Raw genomic sequence first — 20,580 nt, 5'->3', positions numbered from 1 at the left:
CATTTGCTAAATTATCAAATAAGCACCTGCAGTTGATTTCATTTTTGGTTGAAAAAGCAAACACGCTCACATTAGGATTGTAATTAGGATTTTATATGTTTCATGTTTCCCTCATGATTAACATCATCTACGGTTATTGGTGTGAACTCGGTGTGTATCTCCTCATATTACGAACATTAAAGTCCTTCAGTTTGTGGATTACCCCTCATTTATGTTATTCACAGCTTAACTCAGAGTTAGATGAGAATATTATTGCTACAGTTTTATTTGTACGGAAAATATTACACTATAACCAGCAGTTGATTAGCTTAGCATCGGATAAAGACCAAACACAGGAAACAACCTGCAAAGGGGGAAACAATTCAAGCAAAAGGACACTAAAATTATTTAATACATACAAAAAACGATAGTTACTTTTTATTATATCACATTTTAACAAGTGAATGGAAAAAAAGCTTTAAATGTTCAAATGTGAAGAGTGAAGTAGAATTGACAAAAAATTGCTGATATATGTGTAAATATATATATATATATGTGTGAGTAAAAGTGAAAAGTACCCGAAAATACATAAGCAAAGATACGCAAAGAATGTATTGTATTGATTTTTGCTAAAAAGTAAACATTTAAATTATACTGCATCCTAAGTAGCAGGATAGCGATAGCAGCACTTTTATGACAATCCTTCTGTTTCCTGATTCCTCCAGGCATGCCGGGGTCACCTGGCTACGGTAAGATGGGACCTCCAGGTTCTGTTGGTCAGCAGGGCGTTCCCGGCATCCCAGGACCTTCTGGTCAGCCTGGTTCAAAGGGAAATGATGGCCGGTGTAATCCTGGAGACTGTAGGAGCCATCAAGCAGAGTACACCCCCAAGGGCCCACCTATGAAGGGCCCCTGGTAGAAGGGATGGAGGAGAAGGGCAGGGGGGACAGAAGCAAAGAGACTACGGACAAGACAGAATTACCAAAGACCATGATCCAAAGTTATTGAATTTGATGAAATAAAGGAGCGGCTGTTGTTGTTATATTTGAGTTGTATACATTTTAACCCACGCAGATGTTTTTTAACTGTAGTTCTGAGCAAAAATCCACAATTTCATTGTAAGGGCCTCACTGGAACCGAGGTCTACGCCAAAGCAGCAGCGGTTTTTTTTTTATCGCTTCATTCTTTTTCCCTGTGAAAGCCAATTCATTGCTTTATTACAACCTCTTATTTTCTCCCTACGTTTTCACTCCTTTTGTACATTTTCAAACAACCCAGGGGAGGTGACAAGAATCACAATCTGTATTTGCTTCTCCTTGATTTATTCTGGCTTCTTCTGTTATTTTTTTCCCTCTTTCGTCTTAAATCTGCAGGAAGAGAATGCACACAATTATCGGAGCACTTTGCTTCCACCTCTCGTATCTTTCTTCCTTTGTCACTGAATCCCATTTGGATTGCATCCCGCTCATTTCATATTCTGTCTCAGTGCCTGAGGTGTGATACATATTTGAATATGACTTGTAAGAGAATATCCCTAGAAAGGTATTTCGGTTTTGTAGAAACAGAAGAAGTCGCAAACTTGCATTCATACCCTCTTTGACTGTTTTGTATATATTTATATTTATATATATGGTGGCTTTTGATACTTTTCAAAGGATTTGATAAAAGTCGTATGCATGGCTAAACATTTAATTTTTCATTGTCAGTGGTTCCACGGCAACAAAAAAATGCCACAGGGTTATTTTTCTATAAGCTTTCAAAAGGGAATAAGTGTTCAGTAAGAGACAAATTATTTATAGAGGAAAATTGTGTTTACATGAGAAAGCACATTGGCTTTTTGTAATTATTTTTTTGCTCTGGTACATTTTGCTCATTTTAACTCTGGAGAAAAAGTCATTTTAATGCACCTCATCTCATCTGGTATTCCAAAGTAGCTGTAATGGCCGTCTGTTCGCTTCACTCAGCACTTGTTTTAAGAAAATTACAGGAGCAATAATTGAGCCCAATTACCATAGGTACTGTAATATATTTTGTGCAGACACAAGAAAAACAACAATCACATATGAGGATAAAAACATGGAAAAGTGTTTCATGGTGCTGTTTTTTCAAATTTTTTTCACTTGTGTATCAGAAAATAGTATTTTGGATGATTAGTAATCACAGTTCAAACCAAATTTCTCACAAGCTCACACGACTAACTATTGTAGGACTTCAAACTGAATCCCACTGTTATGTCAACCAACATTAAAATACTGTAGCATTGATCATCCAGAGATTAAGAGACAATGGGCCCCTGGGCATAGACATGTAGAAAAGACCCCTCCACCGCTGGTAGCACATCCAGAACATGGCAGAAGTTGGTAATGTTTCAATTCTCTTTAAATTGTTTATATATTTTTGTGTTTCAACTTGTGTCTCCTTTGTATCCTTTTGTGTGTCTTTGTGGTCTTTTGAGCCTCTTTTTTTTGATGGATTGACTCTCCGACAACAAAATGTTCCCTGTCGCCTCAAACAGAGGCTCCGGCCCAAGGGCCCGCTGTCCAACTGTGTATCCATCCACTCCACCTGTGCATCTGTTGCTTCACTGTCATTGTGTCTTACATATGTTGTTTTTATGAAACATTTAAGAATGAAAACCATCATTTTGAAAGCAGAACTGAAAATGCATGCTTTTTTGTTGTTGTGGCCTTCATCAATTACACTTAATAGGGTAATTTTGTTAGGGTAGTTTTGTCGTCATCTTCGGAAGCACGGGAGTTTGTTTACATGCATGAATTGATATGAGAAATGAAAACGAGAAGGAGCTTAAAGAAGTGAGTCAGAGCAAAGACACGTATTTCCATTCCCCACATGATACATTCCGGAACGTTGGATTTTACAAAAGGTTCCTTTTTATTGGTTTGGGTTTACCTCAACAGCCAGAAAAAATAACTCCTTACAGATGATTATATAAAGAACAATAAATAGTTTTTTTGTTGTTAAAAATAAATCAAAATCGCCGACACCCTGTGGAAAGTTGGACAGTGGCATAGCGAGCACATCCGCACTGGTAACGGATTCGTCTGGAGAACTCATTATTTCTGTAGGAACTTTTTTATTACTCACTGAATTCATTAACACAGGATTTTTGTTGGTGCATATCGAAAGCCATTCATTTTTCTCTACATAATAATCAACACACATTTACAAAGATTTACAGCACTGCATTGTGGGAGATGGGAGTGCCCATCGGGATATGCTGTTGCCAGGCAACAAGAGGAAGAGATAAAGCTAGTCGTTAGTTTCTAAAATGAGGCCTGGGTAGGAAGCAGGGATTTGGGGAAAGGGAGGGCAATGTACACATGAGGTAAATCACTCAAGCTGTCAGATAAAAATACTACACTTTACAATACAGTACAGAGTGTGAAATTAGACTTCAATCATTTATTTTTGTACACTTTTAAAGGCATCAGGTGTGATGTTGCGAAACAGACGGGGCAGTTGAAGGTAAAGAAGTAAATGCTGCATGTGTGAAAAGCATTGAAAGTGACCTTGGTGTGAAAGAGGAGCATCTTCCACCATGTTTGGGTTTCAGCTCAGAGTCGCTGAGGTGGGAGGGGAGAGCAGATGTTCCTGGGAAATTTGGACAGGAATGACTTCATCCGATAAAACACTAGAAAGCTCCTGCTGTCATGGTGATGTAGGGGGGGAGGGGGTGGGGGGGTAAGATCAGAGTATGTCCCGCCAGTCAAAGCTCAAAGGTTGGGAGTTTCAGGAAGGGGCCGCCATACATGCAGTCACTATTATTGTCCCCCCAACCCTCGTTCTCGATGTTGTCCTACATGAGAGGAGCTCTCGCACTTTCGCCCTCCTCCTTCTCCTCTTCCTCTCCCTCTCTCCCGGATGATGTTGTGAGCCGCTGACGGAGAGATGGGTCTCTTAAACACCGGGGCCTTTGATCGCTCCCGCCTCCTGTAGTCTCGGGGAGGTGTACGCTGACGCCGCCAGACACATCGCTGCCTCGCAGTAGCCCGGCAGACCCTGCGCGCCCGCCTTACCGGGGTAACCGGCCTCTCCGGCTGAACCCTGAGGTCCTCTCTCACCGTGCCTGCCATTACGGGCCACGCCATCTACGCCAGGAGCACCTGTGGTGGGGGGGTCGAAAGAACGGATCAAGTTTCTGGACTACATGTGTGCACTGTTTGTGTGCATACATTGTAGTTGTGTGCAGAGTGAGTGAGTTTGAATTAGTGTCGGCTTTTCCAATCCTATTACATTCACATTCAAGAGCATCTGTTAAATGACTGGAGTTAATGATGCTTATAAAATGCCTCTGAGCAGCTTCTCCTATCGCAGATACTGTAATGTATTGACATTTACTTATTGTCTCCTCGTCTTCTTCACGTTGGGGCCGCTACATCGAACCCCACCCCGAAGAAACCCATGTACAGTAGAACATTCTTGTCTTACACCAAACCTTCAACCAAACACTTTGAAGCCTTTAACAGAAGCCTCTTGCAATGCCCCTGGTTTTATGTGCATAGATCTTGCAGAATTTCCTCCAGACTCTGTTACCTTGAATTCCAGGAGGTCCTGGTGCTCCTGGGTGAGGTTTACCTAGATCTCCCCTCTCTCCCTTTGCTCCTCTCTTTCCTGTGGAACATGTAAATTCATCAGATAAGGGACTCTACCTTCAACATATGCAAAAGTATCAAAGCCATACTTTGTATATTTACCTTTGAGCCCTGTGTTTCCAACTTGCCCATGTCCTCCAATCATGCCAGGGATGCCCCGGGCACCAGGCAGGCCATGTGGCCCCTGAGGTCCGGCTGAACCTGGAGGTCCAGGGGGCCCAGGAGGTCCCATCACACCCGCGCCGCCGAGCACAGCCCTCTTGGCGCTCACCGCAACTGCGGCTAGCCTCTCTGTAACCCAAGAGACGGAATCATCATTTTGATTAAATTACCTTATGATGACGGGCAACTGATTGCTCAGGAGATGAAAGAAGTTCTGGGAAATGAACTAATCGAATCTCCCCTCTGCACATCAAAGCTGAATATTCAGGTCCAGACGCTCACCCTGCAACATCTTCAACACCACTTCGATTATATGCTGGTCGGATGCATCGCGCCCCTGGAGCAAGGAAGAGGAGACTGAGCATCACAAAGATCAGAAACCAACATGTCTACGCATCTAGAATCTATACTGCAACATGCATCTCAACTGTTAACCTGGACTTACAATTGATCCCTGAATACCAGGCATGCCAGGTACTCCTCGCTCGCCGTTGAGTCCCCTTGGACCAGGAAGCCCTGATGGTCCCAGATCTCCTGGTTTACCGGAGTCTCCAGTGGGTCCGTTGTGTCCAGACTCCCCCCTAATTCCTTGCTGTTAAGGTAAGCGCATTGAGTTATAATTTATTGGTAAAAAAAAGAGAGGAAACGAAAATAGATGATTGTGAAAATGTAAAGAAAGACAGTTTGATGCTCACCTGTCCTTTGGGTCCAGGTTCACCAGACATACCCTGTCACAGCAAAGACACACACACAGATATTCCTAATTTCTGCCTCAGAGACACTCGTTGAGCAATAATTCATCAATGAATATTGTAAATTAATGTGTAAAAAATACGGCTTCAATGAGCCAACATGCATCGCTGCTCCACTGTCGTGTAGATAGCTCATTTGCCATCTGGATTATTAGGTGGATTTGTATGCAAATTCAAAAGCAGACTTCCTCTTCTTCATGACGTCTGCACGGTGATAGCAATTTCTGCCATATATCACCCTGCTCTAAACGTATAAATCTTTCTGTGGTGTAAATTTTTACCTTTTCACCTTTCTCGCCAGCCAGTCCCTCCACGCCGGGGTCACCCTAAAAAAAAGTGACAGAGAGGAGAAGATGAAGAGCGGTGAGGGAGAGGGATGACTCTAAAAAAATTTTTTTTGCGGAGCGAAGCTGGTGTATGAGATGTATGAGGCCTCCGACAGTCCAGTTTGAAAGAGGAGAACTGCCACTCACCACGTCTCCCTTTGAGCCGCCTTTTCCTTGGAAGCCCTGGGGAAAAAGATGGTTTTAGATCATGTAACATGGTCCAATCACGACATTTTAATATCAGACATGTTGATTCACAAAGTAAGAAAGAGAGGTTTAATTAGATCGTTGTGCACTTCATTTGGTTGCAACATTAACACTGGAAAGTGGTTTTAATGTTGTATTAAAATATTGCTTATTTATACAGTTTGCCTCACTCACTGATTAACTGTGGACTTTGGGACTTTTATTCATGGTTAAACACTGCCCCCAATGGACAAGTCGATGTAACTGACTTATTATGAGGTGTGTTTGAAAATAGGAAATGATGTCCATATCTCACACATAAAAAATTGTGTATTTGTTCATGCACACATACTCACACACTCACACACACAAACTGACCTTGTCTCCCTTGGTTCCACTAAGGCCCTGCGCACCAGGTACTCCCATGGGTCCTCGCTCTCCTTTGCTCCCCTGTTAGGACGTCACATAAGTAGTATCAGAACTTAACCCTGAAAATCAACTTGAAATAGTTTATATAGCTGATCAGACACATAAATACAGAGACGCAATGGAACCTACAGGTTTGCCGACTACTCCCTGTGGGCCGACCGCTCCCCGCTGGCCTCTGTCGCCCTGCAGGAGTCAACGAAGGGTCAGTACATGTGGTTTTAAAGCAGCAGCTGTTTTGTATTTTTAATGCAGTAACTCTGGATTTGTACCTTAGGCCCAGGTACTCCTTCCATACCAGCAACACCAGGAAGACCAGGCTCACCCTAGGAGGATGCAAAAGTCAATTATTTACCATAACTGCACAACATACAGAATGAAAGCAACTATAATACCTTAAAAAAGCCAAATGAGTGTGTGTGCATGTTTACCAGAGGTCCAGGCGCACCAGACATGCCACCATGTCCTCGAGGTCCAGGCCCGCCCTAACGAGGACGTGAGAAACAGAATAACATGAATAAAAACAAGAAGAGGTCCATATAACATAATGTAATATGAGTTGATAAAAGCTTTACCTTAGCTCCAGCTCCACCTTTAGACCCGGGACTGCCAGGCAACCCCTATAGAGAGAATGAACATGACTAAAATGAGAGAAAATCAGAAGTTGCATATGTATCATGTATCCGGGATCCTGGCTATTGTGAAGTAAAGATGAAACCCATGTAGTTACATCATCCCAGGACTGATTGTAGCAGGAGATTTTTGCCGCATGTTTGTAATAAAGCTGAAAATCCCACAAAAGCATCTGTATCTTGTACTCTGACAAGTGTGGTGCACGCTTGATTCAATGTGTTTGAAATATACAGGGATCGTGACCTCTGTACTATAACCTGAAAAAGCTGTTGGGTAAAGGATGTGGATATTATTGTGTGGGTGCAGATGAATAAGTGGTTATAAAACTCATGTCTGAAAATATATACAATATTACTGATAATGCCAATAGGCCGAGCTTGTGTGTGTGTGTGAGCCAAGGCCGGGCATAAAGCAGGCTGACATGTGGTATTTGAGTCTGCAACAGTGTCAGAATCACTGCAATGGCCACATAGAAAAAGTGTACATCTCATGCTCCATTACTCCTTAGTCAGAATGACGCAGACACACACACACACACAAAGACACACACAACGGCAAATATACACAATGGTCTGATTGTGATTAATCACTCGCAGTGGGAGGGAGAAACACTGTTTCAAGGTGGTTAAAATTCTAAAAGAGTGCTGGTCGCAGGGTCACTGTAAACCTGGATAAGAGCCCAGAACAAAAAAACATACAAGCTGCTTTGCACTGATTTCCTTCCGTCTGTGTTCTGGCTCAAAAGATTTGAGGAGGAGAAAAAGACCGACGCCTCTACGTGGACTGAGTTGACAATAAGCATTTACAGACAGGTTTATTTGCATGTGCCTTTTAGGGGCATTATTGAACAATCCTCAGACAAAAAAAAAAGGATCCTCCCCGCGGCAGTACACTGAAGGATCACTCACCGCTGTTCCATGAGGACCAGGAGGACCTGGCATCCCAGCCTGACCGGAGCCGCCCTGCAGAAGGGAGAACAGACGAAGAATTAATTGTCGTCTTTTACAGAGATGGAAGTCGCTCATTATTATCGAGGCTGGCAGCCCTTACCTTGATTCCAGGAGTACCAGGTGTGCCATCTTTTCCATCAATACCCGGCAGACCCTGCAAAACACAGACAGATGAGTCAGTGGACTTTATTTGGCAAGCTCTCTGAACACGGCTGTGTGGCACACAAACAAAAGTGTTATCACTCACGTTCTCTCCCTTTTTGCCGACCGCACCCTGTGGGCCCTGGATACCTCGGCCGCCCTGCGGAGGATAAGCAAATCAGCACCGGTGAATTTTTTCGCAAAGCACATCGGGATCACAGAATTTTTGTCTTTTTTTTTCTTGTGCCACGTTGCTTTGGTTAAAAACTTCCAGGAACAACATTAGGAGAGTCACCTACTTTGTCTCCCTTGTCTCCTGCCTCTCCAGGTGGTCCCTGAGGTCCCTCCTCGCCCTGCAAACAACAAAGCGAGACTTAAAGCACCTGAGGAACCTGTTATTCTATTATTAGTCAAGTCATTTTGTGTGTGTGTGTGTGTGTGGGCTCTTACAGGAGGCCCGGCAATTCCAACATGTCCGTTGATGCCCTTGTAACCGCGTGGCCCCTACAGGAAAGCAAAAAAGTGCCATTAATCACCTCAGATCAGGAAGGATGCTAAGTTGTGGTAGCCTACGATTTATTGTGATAAAGGGCTAATTAGTGCTTAACTCACTTCACTAATGGGAGCTACATAGAGCGCCAGCCACTCTTGCTTTGGCACTAAGCCGGGGCGCTAACTTGGCTAACGCGGCTAATGTTAACAGTAAGACGGATGGCTACAGCGGGTCATTAACTACAGATGGAGGCACCGTGGACCCAGACAACCCCAACTCATTAGAGGGAGGGGAGAGATTTGTGTTAGCATCATTTCCATATGTCCCCATTGCCGTTAATGGATGATGTTGGTATAGCGGGCACAGGTTTGGCTGTGCCTCCTTATTGGTGCTTGTCTCAGAATGAGAGCAGCACATTGTACCTTCAGAGAAAGAGGGCAAAGTATAAGATATAAGTGAAAAGGAAAAATGAAATGTGGTACTAACCGTCTCTCCTTTAGGACCCATCATTCCTGGATAACCCCTCAGACCAATTGGACCCTGATAAGAAGCAAAGAAGAGCAAGGTAAGGATGCTGACGTTGACCACGACCATACTATAAACGACAGAACACTCTGTTCTGTTGCTACGAGACGATAGTATGTGAAAACAACACAATATTATCCCGTATTTCTAACTTTGCCAGGTGACTGAAAGTTGAAATTTCAGCGTACCGCAGGTCCTGGGATGCCTTGTTCCCCAGAGATGCCCATTTCTCCCCTGAGGCCCTGGTGGAGGAGATAAAAAGGGGAGGCTGATTAGTTATGCTGTGCTGCTCTCTGTAGCACACGCTCCCCATACCAATCATATAAAATTCAAAGGAATTTAATAAACTTGTCGGAGGTCTTTTTTGTTTGGTTTTGTATGTGTGTGTATGTGTGGAACCAATCTGTGATAGTTATTGTTTTCTTTCGATGTTCCTTTAATGTTGGACGTCAAAGAACTGCTCAAAAGTTGTCCGACACTTAATAAAAAACAACCACAAGCTGTCACAGAAGCTGAACTTGTTTAAATTACTTATTTGTGTTATTGTAGGAATAGTTTGACATTATGGGACATGACACTGATTCAGTTTCTCTCAGAGATTTAGTAGAGCTGTAGCCATATCATGTCTTTGGGTATGGAGCTGGACACAGGGGGTGATGAGGTTTTGCACAAGTAGCGGCCGGCTATGCATGGGATGAAGTTTGAAAATGTGGTCGGTAATTAACCTTTAACAAAAACGACAAGTCGGTTTCAGGGGTGTTACGAAATATTTAAAAAAATTGGCAAGGCCAGTGACTTCCTGAAGACTCACTGACATTTGGGAAAAATAATAGCTAAACTACCAGCTGAGAAAATAGGAGCATGTATAAATAACTAATGATTATTTTGAGGGGGTAATTTTGAACTTTGGTCAAACTGTTTCCCCTGCTTCCACTCTTTAAGCTAAGCAAACCGAGGGCAAGCTAAACCAAAATAAGATCGGCTAAGCTAATTGCCTCCTTCTCTAGTTACAAAAATATATTTTGAACTAATCTTACTGCTACTTCTACAACCATCTGATCATTTATGTCCAGTTAAAGAAGAAAAAAACATCAAAAGCGAACCTCAGGTCATCATCCAGCTGGCTGGTGTATATTTTTCAGCACGCTAGAGATAAATCTGATACTGTTCTTGCATCACAGAGTCATCAGTAATGCACCAACTCACAGAGACGGCACATTTTTCATTGACGGCAACAGCTAGTGGGGATGTAAACAGCCTGTGCACACTGTCTTCAAGGAGAAGAAAAGAAGGAGCAGCACCATAGAGCGGCCTTGAGTGCAGGCAGGTCTTCTAAAATACTCTGTGCTCTGAGTGTTTAGAGCGTCTAAGCACTGCCAGAAGACTCCTTGTGTGGGAAGATCAGAGGCTAATTCCTGGGGCTTGGCTCGCCGCTCCCTCGGAGCCCACCGTGTGCTCATTAGCTCTGCTTAATACAGCGAGGTGAGAGGGCTGTGCGAACCCTGACTCTCTCATCCTCCCCTCTATGTACCTGCATCTTCACCAGCCCCTTTCATCTGGCTGCTGTCTGCAGGGCCGAGGCCAGGCCTGACTAATCGCAGCCAGATTAGTGCCAGTCATGTGCCTCGGGGGGCATCATTAGAGCTAATCCTTGCTTCTCCTGGTCCTGAATGGTGGGCGAGTAGTGCGAGACTGTGCAACATGTTCAAGACTGGGTGTTTGAGTGCATTCGTGGAGCCTCTCTAGGAGCAGACTGGGCAGCTCACCGATTTTCCGATGCTGCCAGGCTCTCCGAGAACACCAGCACGTCCTTTATGTCCCTGGAGGGCAACAAGAAGTCAGTCGGGTGTCCGAACAATTTAACATAACATAATCATCCTACTCCTTAAGAGCAGTCAAAACAAACGTCAGGCATAGCACTCACCTTGACACCCTGTAGTCCCTGAGGGCCTTTTGGTCCTGCTGGACAGTTAAGAGGACACTGTCGAGAGAGAGAGAGAGAGAGAGAGAGAGAGAGAGAGAGAGAAAGAGAGAGAGAGAGAGAGAGAGAGAGAGAGAGAGATTTGCAGATTATGAAAAGTGAAAGCGCGTCAAAACAGATTTGCAAGTAAAGGAGATGTCATTAGATCTCACCTGGAAGTCTGCACTCCCCTCCTCTCCACCGATGAACTTCCCCGGAGGACCCTGGATGGACAGACAGACGGAGAAATACATGGATGGGTGTAGAAAGTCACCTGGTGACAGTTGCCTCTCCTGCTCGCAGACAAGCCAGCACTCTCGCGATTTTCTCTCTCTCCCTCTCTCTCCCAATTTGTCCCTCCATCTTTCCCCCTCTCTCTCCGTTTATAGATTGAGTTAGAAAGAGCAGTATCTCCAGAGGGGCTGATGTATTCCTGCTAAAGTCAGATGAGACAGCCCAATGATCTAATGGGGGTTTATTTACCCTAGGACAGCACTAAAGCTAAACAAATACACTCTCCTGGGCTGGGACCATCACTCTCAATGAAGACACCACCTCCTCCCCCTCCCATTCTTAGACCTACACCATTGGAAAATAGACTTGAAAGCGTACCGCCCAAAAGTGTTTGTGATATCTCACCACTTAGTGTCTGCTGGGACCTGTTCATGCATCAGTGAGCTCTGGCGGTTTTACGTCTTTTTGTTATCATACACTACGTAAAAAAAGTCAATAAAGAAAAACATGCTACTTGCTGGCAACTCTGCAGACAAGATCAGATTTCAACATCGGCAGACAGTGAGTTTCGTCTTTGCTTCACTTTTACAATGTGACCCCGTTTCTATATAATTCTGCAATTAAACTGGTGACACTACACGCTTGATTAAGCCCGATGAGCGACTGGTAGCTCATTTACCTCACACAGCTGATCTCACCAGTCCTGATTAAAAAAAAAGAAGAAGACCGTCATCTGTCACAGATATGAAATGATTTACTGAGACATCTTTTCTATGATTGAAGTTTTAGTTTATTGCTATAAGAGCTACGCTGATGAATCTGCTGGACTGATAGCTCAGCTGATATTGGTTTAGTGCAGATAAGCCAATATAATAAGAATTAACAGCACAGATGTGGCGAAGAATATGATGAATGTGATCAGGATAGGGTATCGCAGTCGTCAACCACAGCACTGATTAGTTTATTTTTACATGTAAAATGTCCGGCTCACTTACTACCTTGTTAAAAATTTGTCTTTATCGCATGTATTTTAGGTAATAAAATGTCCGCTATATCGGTAAAAGATTTGGGTTAGGGAATTCCAGAAGTGTTATTAGCCTAAAAAGTATTGGTCTATCTACAGTTTTTTGCTAATGCTAGTGCTTTATCTTCTTCTTCTGTGTTGACATGGAAATTATAAGCCAGGGGGAAATGTATGATGTTTAATTTAGATGTCTTTAAAAGCAACAAACTATTTACCAGCCCAATGTTACACAGTCATGGGCAAAGTTTTGTTCCTAGATGTATTGTCTACTGTTATTTTAACGTATAATTTAATCAGAGAAAGTCGTTTTCATCCGGACTACATCAACATGAAATTCAGTCGCGCTCCAGCCAAGTGATTTTGAATCGTGTTTGTTCATTTAAAAGAGAAAAGAATCAGATTAATGAGATGCGTCCTGGAAACCAGTCCTGGTTGCACACTTACAGGTTTGCCAGGAGGTCCAGGAAGTCCTGGAGGTCCAGGTGGTCCCATGACACCCTGAATACAGCAAAGGAAAGGAAGGAAACTGTAAATATAAAACTGAAAAGGTGAAGATTTGAGCTGCGTATTACATGTTAGAGTTGTTTTTTTTATCCTGAAGGCAGTATAATAAACTGAAGCCGGTTTCCTACCTTTGCCCCACTTGCCCCAATTTCACCTGGAAGACCAATTGCCCCAAGAGCTCCCTGCACAGAGAGACACAAAGAGGAGGACATGACATTGTGTACACACCCATCATCCCACAGGATGATTTCCACACCTCAAGCTAAAGCTATTAAGTGATAAAGGCGTAACTGTATAATACCAAACAAGCTACTTACAGCGAGTCCTGGAAGGCCTGCTCCCTGTGAGGACAGAATGGACAAGGGGTTAATCACTGAATAACAAGTGGAACCAATCCATGAAAGTATCAATTAATGTTGGCGAAAGCCAATTAATAACGGCAGCAGTAATTCAGTAATGCGTGTGCGTGGTGTCAGAGTGCAGGGTAAACAGTGCTCAGGAGGAACAAAGACGCTGAATGCAATCAGTTTATGTTTACTGTGTCTTTTGCTTGGAATTAATTATAAACTCGGTATTAAGCCTTGTTGAAGGAAGAACATCCGAGGGGGCAGGATCTCCGGGATGGGAGAGTGTACAACACAACACAACACGTAAACAACTCAATACGACACAACACAACAAGTAATGACACGACACGATATGACACAACATGACAAGATATGACAAGACATAACTCACCATGACATAACACAACACAACAAAACAAGACATGACACGAAACAACAAGAAATGACACAACACAACAAACAACACAACACATCACAACACATCACAACACACAACACGGCACAACACGCAACTCAACACAACCCAATACGACACATCATGACATGACACAACACAACACACACGACACAACAGGACACGACACAACAGGACACGATACACAACACGACAAACCACATCACATAACCCGACATGACACGACACAACACAACACACACCCCTGCAACACACCTACTAATTTAACAGATAATATACCATGTGTGACTCTCAATGGATTTAACATACTGAACACTGTGTGATAGATGGACACAGAGCTCCCCCTAGTGGCCCTCCACTGTATTACACATGTCCACTTCACACTGTCGAGATGCCTGGCCTGGCCTTCGCTGGTGAGCATTAAGTCAGTGGTGCAGTGGGATACTGGGAACACAACATGTGGATCACGGACCCCACACTCCGCTGCAGTGTGCATGATTAGGGCTCGTGTGTCAGCTGTAGGAAGCAGATGCCACATCTGGGTAGATTGAACCCAAAGAGGGCACAGCTGGTCCCGGTGCTCAGGCATGAAGAAACAAAGGGAGTCGAGGGGGGGTCGCTGTACGAGAGCAGCTGGATCACATTATGCTGAGGATTTGGCTTCAAAACCTAATGTCTGATTCAGTCATGAGTCAACTCCTAAGTATCGAGTCTGCCTCGTGAGATGAGGGGATCTGATTCGCTCAAGCTGATATAAATATACACACTTTATCTATTTGAGTGCAGTTTTTAGACTTGATTATATCGATTTGATGCAACATTGCACTTCTATTTCAATTTCGGATGATTATATTAGAACATTCATCGACCACAAAATCAGGGTCTGGTTGAGGCTCCAACAATTTTTTATCAGTTGAGATATCTTTGTTGAATTAATTGTACAAGGCCCACAAACTGCAGCAAAGTGAAGAAAATTCTGAAAAAATGAAAATTAGGGAACATTTAACTTCTTAATTGTGTCAGAAGAGTTGAAGCTGCGAAGCAGCGCCATCTAGTGGTTTGCAGGAAGTATAAAATCCATCAGAGAGTGTGTAGTCAGAGCATAACACATTTATTTTGAAAAAAGCCAAACAGTGACTGTTTTTGAAGATTTTTGGTTGTTAGTTCTTTAGAGTGTTGCATTAGATATGGTAATTCAAACAGGTCACATCTTTTACACACTAACTTTTATTTTACCAAATAAAATAAATTGCAAGAGGATTTTATCAATAACTGGAGACACACTGCACAGTCTGGCTTCACAAATGTCATCATTAATTAATATAGTTTTGTGTAATCTGTAATTTAGTGCACATATTTTCATATTGTTCCAATTTGTATAATTGTTTTACTTATTTATCTGAATCGTTTTTTGTTCTCCAGTACTTTGTTTTTACTTTCTCCCTATTTCTTTCTCAAGTAATGTTTTTTTTTAGACAACTACCAAAGCAAAGACCTTGTGTATTGAAAACCCACTAAAAAAAAGGTCTGAATCTAGAATGTGTTTTTTCCTCTTTAATAGTGAATCAATGATATAATCATTTATCTTGTGAACATTTTAACAGGGGCACGACCTCTGATGCATTTTGCAGATCATACTTCTGTAGCTTTACCTAAGTGGAAGCGTTTTTACATTGTTGAATTGTGATTTTTACTTCAAGTAAAGCATTCACGTACGTTCTCTACCAGTGATTTTAGTGTAAGATATTCATAAAAACATATTTATTGTATGTGTATACACTTATCATAGTAAAAATGTACTTACAGGAGGGCCAGGCTCACCGCTTGGTCCATGTTGACCCTGAAGAAGACAGTAAAAAAAGATATAAATACAGAGGTGACATGTTTGGCTCCCACACAAATAAATGACAACAATAAGTATAGGCAATATAATTCTGAAGGTATAAATGTTGCACTGAAGATGAAACTATATTTCATCACTTATGGAAGACAGTATTCAGAGACACAGCAATAATCATAATCTTCTCAGTGCCATGATCAACATTACTGAGACAAGAGAAAATGAAAATGCTATGGTCCCCTGTGAAATATGAAAGTTTTATTCCATCCACAACAACAATGATAGGTTTAACACTCCAGTGTTTGAGATGCAGGTTTTCCACAGAGCAGCAGTATAATCAGATATAATAATTATATTTCCAGGTGGAGGTTCAGACACTTGCCTTTGGGCCAGGGCTCCCAACAGGACCTCGGTCACCCTTCGCGCCGATCAAACCCTGGAAGTGAAGGGAAGGGAGAAGTGATAAAGTCAATACGTATGTAAAGGAAAACCACTGAGGAGGTTAAAGAGGAAATGATCAGTTACCACTGGGTTTTTCCACAGGCCTCATGTGACTTGAATTCACCTTGCGAAAAGGTTCAATCCCGCATTTGATCGAAGTTGACACTTTCCTTGTAAGTAATTAGGAAGAAAATCTGAGATTCCAGGGCGGATTACAGGGTAAATCTCTGAGGAATGTGTGTGTGTGTGTGTGTGTGTGTGTGTGTGTGTGTGTGTGTGTGTGTGTGTGTGTGTGTGTGTGTGTGTGTGTGTGTGTGTTTGTGTGTGTGAGTGAGTCTTCAAGCATGTGACCATTAGGCATTGACACTCATTCCACTCTCCTCACACTCTCAGTCTTCAGTTAGTTCACAATTATTTTCAGACAAATCCAAAACTGAAGCTCATAATAATTACAAACCCATTTACTGGTCTTTATCCCATCACTACTTGTGATTACTCGAGATTGAATTATTATATATTATTTCATATGTCATGTTCATGTGGTTACAAAGGAGGACATTTTACATTTAAAGCACATTTCCATGGCTGGAACAGTGACATAAGCTTTAGTCACTAAATCACCATAATTACTAACAATGTAATTCAGGAGTTTAAGGGTCAGTGTTGCGGTACAATACCAACATTGCTGTTATTACAGATAAAATCGAGCCCACAAAGGAAAAGTCTGAACAAAAAATAAGGAATAGAAGCATCACAAAATGCTTTAAATATCATATTAATCTTAATTAAACTTTGGATATATTTTAAAGATGAAATTTTACCATACCCCACTATACCCATACTTCTGCTCTTATAATTACTAAAATGTAGGAGTTTTTTTTATTGTAAACAGTTTTTCTAACACTCAACATTTCTAGTCAAATCCCACTTTGGGCAATCAGGAGATTTACCAATCTAAAAAACTGGATTGTGATATAATACAAAATATGTAGTACAGGGACCTTGAGTTAGAATTGGTTTCTTAACCTGTATTTCCGAGGTCAAGAATGATTATCTTTGGAATTTTCAGACTGGTTTTGATAAAAAACCTTTTTCATATCTTTTAGCAAAAGTCGTTGCTGAAGAAGAGTTTATGACACTGTAGAAAGCTCAGGAAAAATAGTTCTATGAGAAGAGTTTCATGTAGCATTGTTGTGTCAAATTCATCCTCCTTCTCCAGTCAGTGTGTATGTGTTTATATACTTGTATATCACTTCAATCCATACATGTAACACATATGTGCGTCCTGGTCTATGTGGTAATACAACAAGTGATCCAAACATCTCAGGGATCTGCTCATCAATACGCTGGTCTACAGCACCTCTAGTGGTCAAAATGGCAGCATGCTACCTTTAAATTTTGATTGATTTGAAAAGCTTCTCGGCAAGTTTTCATTGTCATAATATTTGCTTTCTCTGATTTAACATTAAATATATAATTAATATTATATTATTAATGTTAAAAAAACCTCTCTCAGATTCAATCATCACTTCAGGGTGTCCCTCCATCTTTCAGGACAACTTGTGGTTTCCAGTAGCTCGTTATGTATTTCACCCAAGAAAAGCTTGGTTTACAGTTGTGTACTTTTCAACTCTATTAATGTGTGTTTCTATTTTTTCCACACTGTGTACTCTTGAACTCAGTTTGCACAACAGTTGATTCCTGTCGTACCAAACCTGTGGGAGTGTGTTCTCACTTCTTCTCCGTCTCTTTCCACTTTTGGGAAGCAGTTCTGTTTGTGATCATTTCTTATACATTGTCGTATCCATCTCTCACATCCCGCTCTCTCTCTCTCACTCTGTCTCACTGTCTCTCTCTCACACATCCATCTGTTTACTTACATCAATGCCATTCTCTCCTGACACTCCATCAGGACCCGGTTCTCCTGGCTCTCCCTTTAACCCCTAAGGTAAAACAAGCACACGGTTGTCGGTCACTAAACCAAGGACACATACATCGAACTTGAAATAGGTCTTCACCAATGTAACATCCAATAAACAGCAGAGGGTAAACTTACTGGTGGACCAGGGGGCCCAGGAGGTCCTGTCTCTCCCTGCAGAGAGATGGAGTGGAGATTTAATTTGTGGGAGAAAGGTCCATTTGATATGGAAGGCGTTCACAACACTTACATAAAACAACATATCTTGTTTTATACCACTTTTTAAGATGCTGTCCTCTCCATGCAAAGACATCTGACCGCTGTGTTTTATATGATTAAATAAAGGTGGAATAAATAACATTAAAAAATTACCAAGAATCTACATTTGACAGACACTTTGGGGGAATCAGGACATGTTCTTCAGGAACACGTTCAAAGATTTGGCCAGTGATAAGTCCTGGTTTCTTATATCTTTTAGAAAATAAAGGGCAGATGACTACTTAACATTTGGGCTCAGTAACATTGATAGTTTTCTTAGCATAAGGGAGTCTTAATGCTTCAACATGTCTCAGGGTCGTTCTGGTGGAAACATGATGCTGATCTCTGATTGAGGTTGCGCAATTAAGTATGAGATTACGTGCATTTCTTCACAGTTCAAATTTATAAACTGAAACCTATCAAGTGTTTAATTACATGGGATTTTGTATCACAGAATACAATCCTAAACTTCACTGCAGCCATAATTATATATATTTATTCAACCTGTGTGTAGTTAACCCCCCGAGAATATCTGAAATGTATCACATTACTGGGAAACAAACTCAAGATTGAGCCGAGGCACCCCCCCATCAAAGACCCCTCTCTCTGCTGGGAACAGAGAGCTTTTGTGCCAGGGTGTTTTCATGTGCAGTGCCCTCTGCTGGTAAGACTCCGGTTCTGCGGAGCAGCAGGAGCTGTGGTATTTCTGCGGCACAATGACCGTCTTTGTGACAGACCTGTTGGGCAAACCTGTGTGGATACTCACATCGATGCCGTCTGACCCAGGAGTGCCAGAGGGGCCTGCTGGCCCGGTCTGGCCCTGAGGTCCTGGTGGACCCCTCTGAAACACACACAGACACACACATTTAGACTGAGTGACATGTTTTATCCTGAAAAACTGTATTATAACTGCAATATCCAATAGCAATATGATTAATAGGGTGATAATTTAGACAATAATACCAAATGTTACATCACACATTGCAATATGATAATAGTAGAAGCAATACAAGTAATACAAAAATATATCATTTCATTTAGTTGTTTTTTATCAATGAAAAAGCTACTATTTGATATTGTAATTTACTAAATTGTATTAATGAATCTTTCTTTATAATTAGATAAATGAACCGTGTTTTGGACAAACATTAATTCAAAGTATTTAAATAGAAGTAAATACACTAGTGTTCTATACAGATTATATAATATCTTATCAATTTGGCAATAACATGTAAAAGTAAATATTGCAGAAATTCAAGAATAAATTAAAACACATCAGTCCATTCTCTGCAGTTTGCTATAGAGAAATGGGCTATATTGAAAAGGGCTATATTGAAAATAATTGGTTGTAAGAAAATAAGTCAAAACAAAGGAGTAAGGAGGAATGTGGGAGGAGGGGTCATCAGACTGGCACTGTTTACCCCCCAAACAACTGTCTCTCCCCCCCCCCCCATCTCACTGTCTCCTCAGCCTCTATTGAATGTCATCGTGTCAGTGGATCAGCCGGTTCATCAGTTGATAATCCAATTCTGTATTCTTCCAATGTTCAAGAAAAATGTACAAAAAAAACCAAAACAGTACGAATAGAAAATAATCCTTAAGAGTGAAATCCAGTAGATAACATCTGGTTGTCTGTTTGAACAGGGCTTTTCACACCCAGGGCTCAAAGTGTGTGTCTGCATATGTGTTGGTATGTGTGTGTCCAGTCCACCGATTTCCATCTCGGTCACGGCAAAAATCTTATACATTTTCTTCCGTTTTCCACAAATAAAAGTCGTCTTGAAAAACAAAGTGACCTTGGTGAAATCCTCCGATGCAACGGGAGAAGAGAAAAGAGTCCAAACTCAGAGGATGATAATCCACAGAAGATAGTCCCACTTTCATTTTGTCCCCACGGCAGCAAAAACATGTCAAGCTCGTCTTTTGATTTTCTTTTGGGGTTGATTGCTAGTTTTTTACATGCATGCATTATCGACATTCAAAAACTAATTTTGATCACCTAAACCAAGCGCAAGACAGCAAACACAAAATCACCTCCAGACACCCAGATTCTCCCGGCCCTTTCCAGGGGCACTTAACCTCCCTGAACCCTCAGAATAAACAGGCTAAGCAAGCCCTGAGCAGAGCAGGTCTCGACCTCCCCCTGTTCCCACTCACCACTTGGGCCAGAACCAGGCACAGGGTCTGCAGTAGCACCCAGGTCTTCAGCAAAGCAGAGAGAGCAGCCATGGTACCTCTCTCTCCCCACGTCTGTCTACTCCTCGGTTCACCAAATCCTCTCTTAACACTACTCTTTCCGCTCCCTCACTCCTCTCCAGGCCCCGGCACAGTGCGGAACTGGCGGAGCAAAACTGTCCGAGAGGAAGGGCGGGGGGGTGGGTGGAGGGGGGTTGGTGAGGTGGTGGGCTGGGGATGGTGGGGCTATGTGCACAGCCCTGTAAAAAAAGTCCACT

At 42.1% G+C, this 20,580-nt stretch overlaps 2 protein-coding genes across 3 annotated transcripts in view; one reads left to right on the top strand and one right to left on the bottom strand.

The window, feature by feature from the left end:
- The window catches only part of col16a1 (collagen, type XVI, alpha 1), a 73,422-nt gene extending 70,787 nt beyond the window's left edge, over positions 1–2,635 (top strand). For both annotated transcript variants that reach the window (XM_061092572.1, XM_061092571.1), the window contains one exon: positions 705–2,635. In XM_061092572.1, coding sequence (XP_060948555.1) covers positions 705–898 — 194 coding nt within the window. In that variant the 3' untranslated portion in view covers positions 899–2,635. The remainder of the gene's footprint in view (positions 1–704) is intronic.
- Positions 2,636–3,777: 1,142 nt separating this feature from the next.
- Positions 3,778–20,383, bottom strand: col9a2 (procollagen, type IX, alpha 2). The gene is made up of 32 exons (XM_061092578.1): positions 20,285–20,383; positions 18,894–18,968; positions 18,008–18,043; positions 17,832–17,894; positions 15,893–15,946; positions 15,475–15,510; positions 13,226–13,249; positions 13,037–13,090; positions 12,849–12,902; positions 11,320–11,370; positions 11,111–11,167; positions 10,953–11,006; positions 9,375–9,428; positions 9,148–9,201; positions 8,619–8,672; positions 8,468–8,521; positions 8,275–8,328; positions 8,128–8,181; positions 7,986–8,039; positions 7,020–7,064; positions 6,876–6,929; positions 6,717–6,770; positions 6,577–6,630; positions 6,397–6,468; positions 5,980–6,015; positions 5,788–5,832; positions 5,450–5,482; positions 5,200–5,346; positions 5,037–5,091; positions 4,695–4,883; positions 4,534–4,611; positions 3,778–4,103 (listed from the first exon to the last, which is right to left on the bottom strand). The coding sequence occupies exons 1-32, from the start codon at positions 20,354–20,356 to the stop codon at positions 3,898–3,900; spliced, it is 2,076 nt and encodes a 691-aa protein (XP_060948561.1). The 5' UTR covers positions 20,357–20,383; the 3' UTR covers positions 3,778–3,897.
- Between the last annotated feature and the right edge of the window lie 197 nt (positions 20,384–20,580).

This window comes from Limanda limanda, chromosome 19, assembly GCF_963576545.1.
Source record: "Limanda limanda chromosome 19, fLimLim1.1, whole genome shotgun sequence".
Lineage (NCBI taxonomy): Eukaryota > Metazoa > Chordata > Actinopteri > Pleuronectiformes > Pleuronectidae > Limanda > Limanda limanda.
This window is presented reverse-complemented; position numbering and strand designations above follow the sequence as displayed.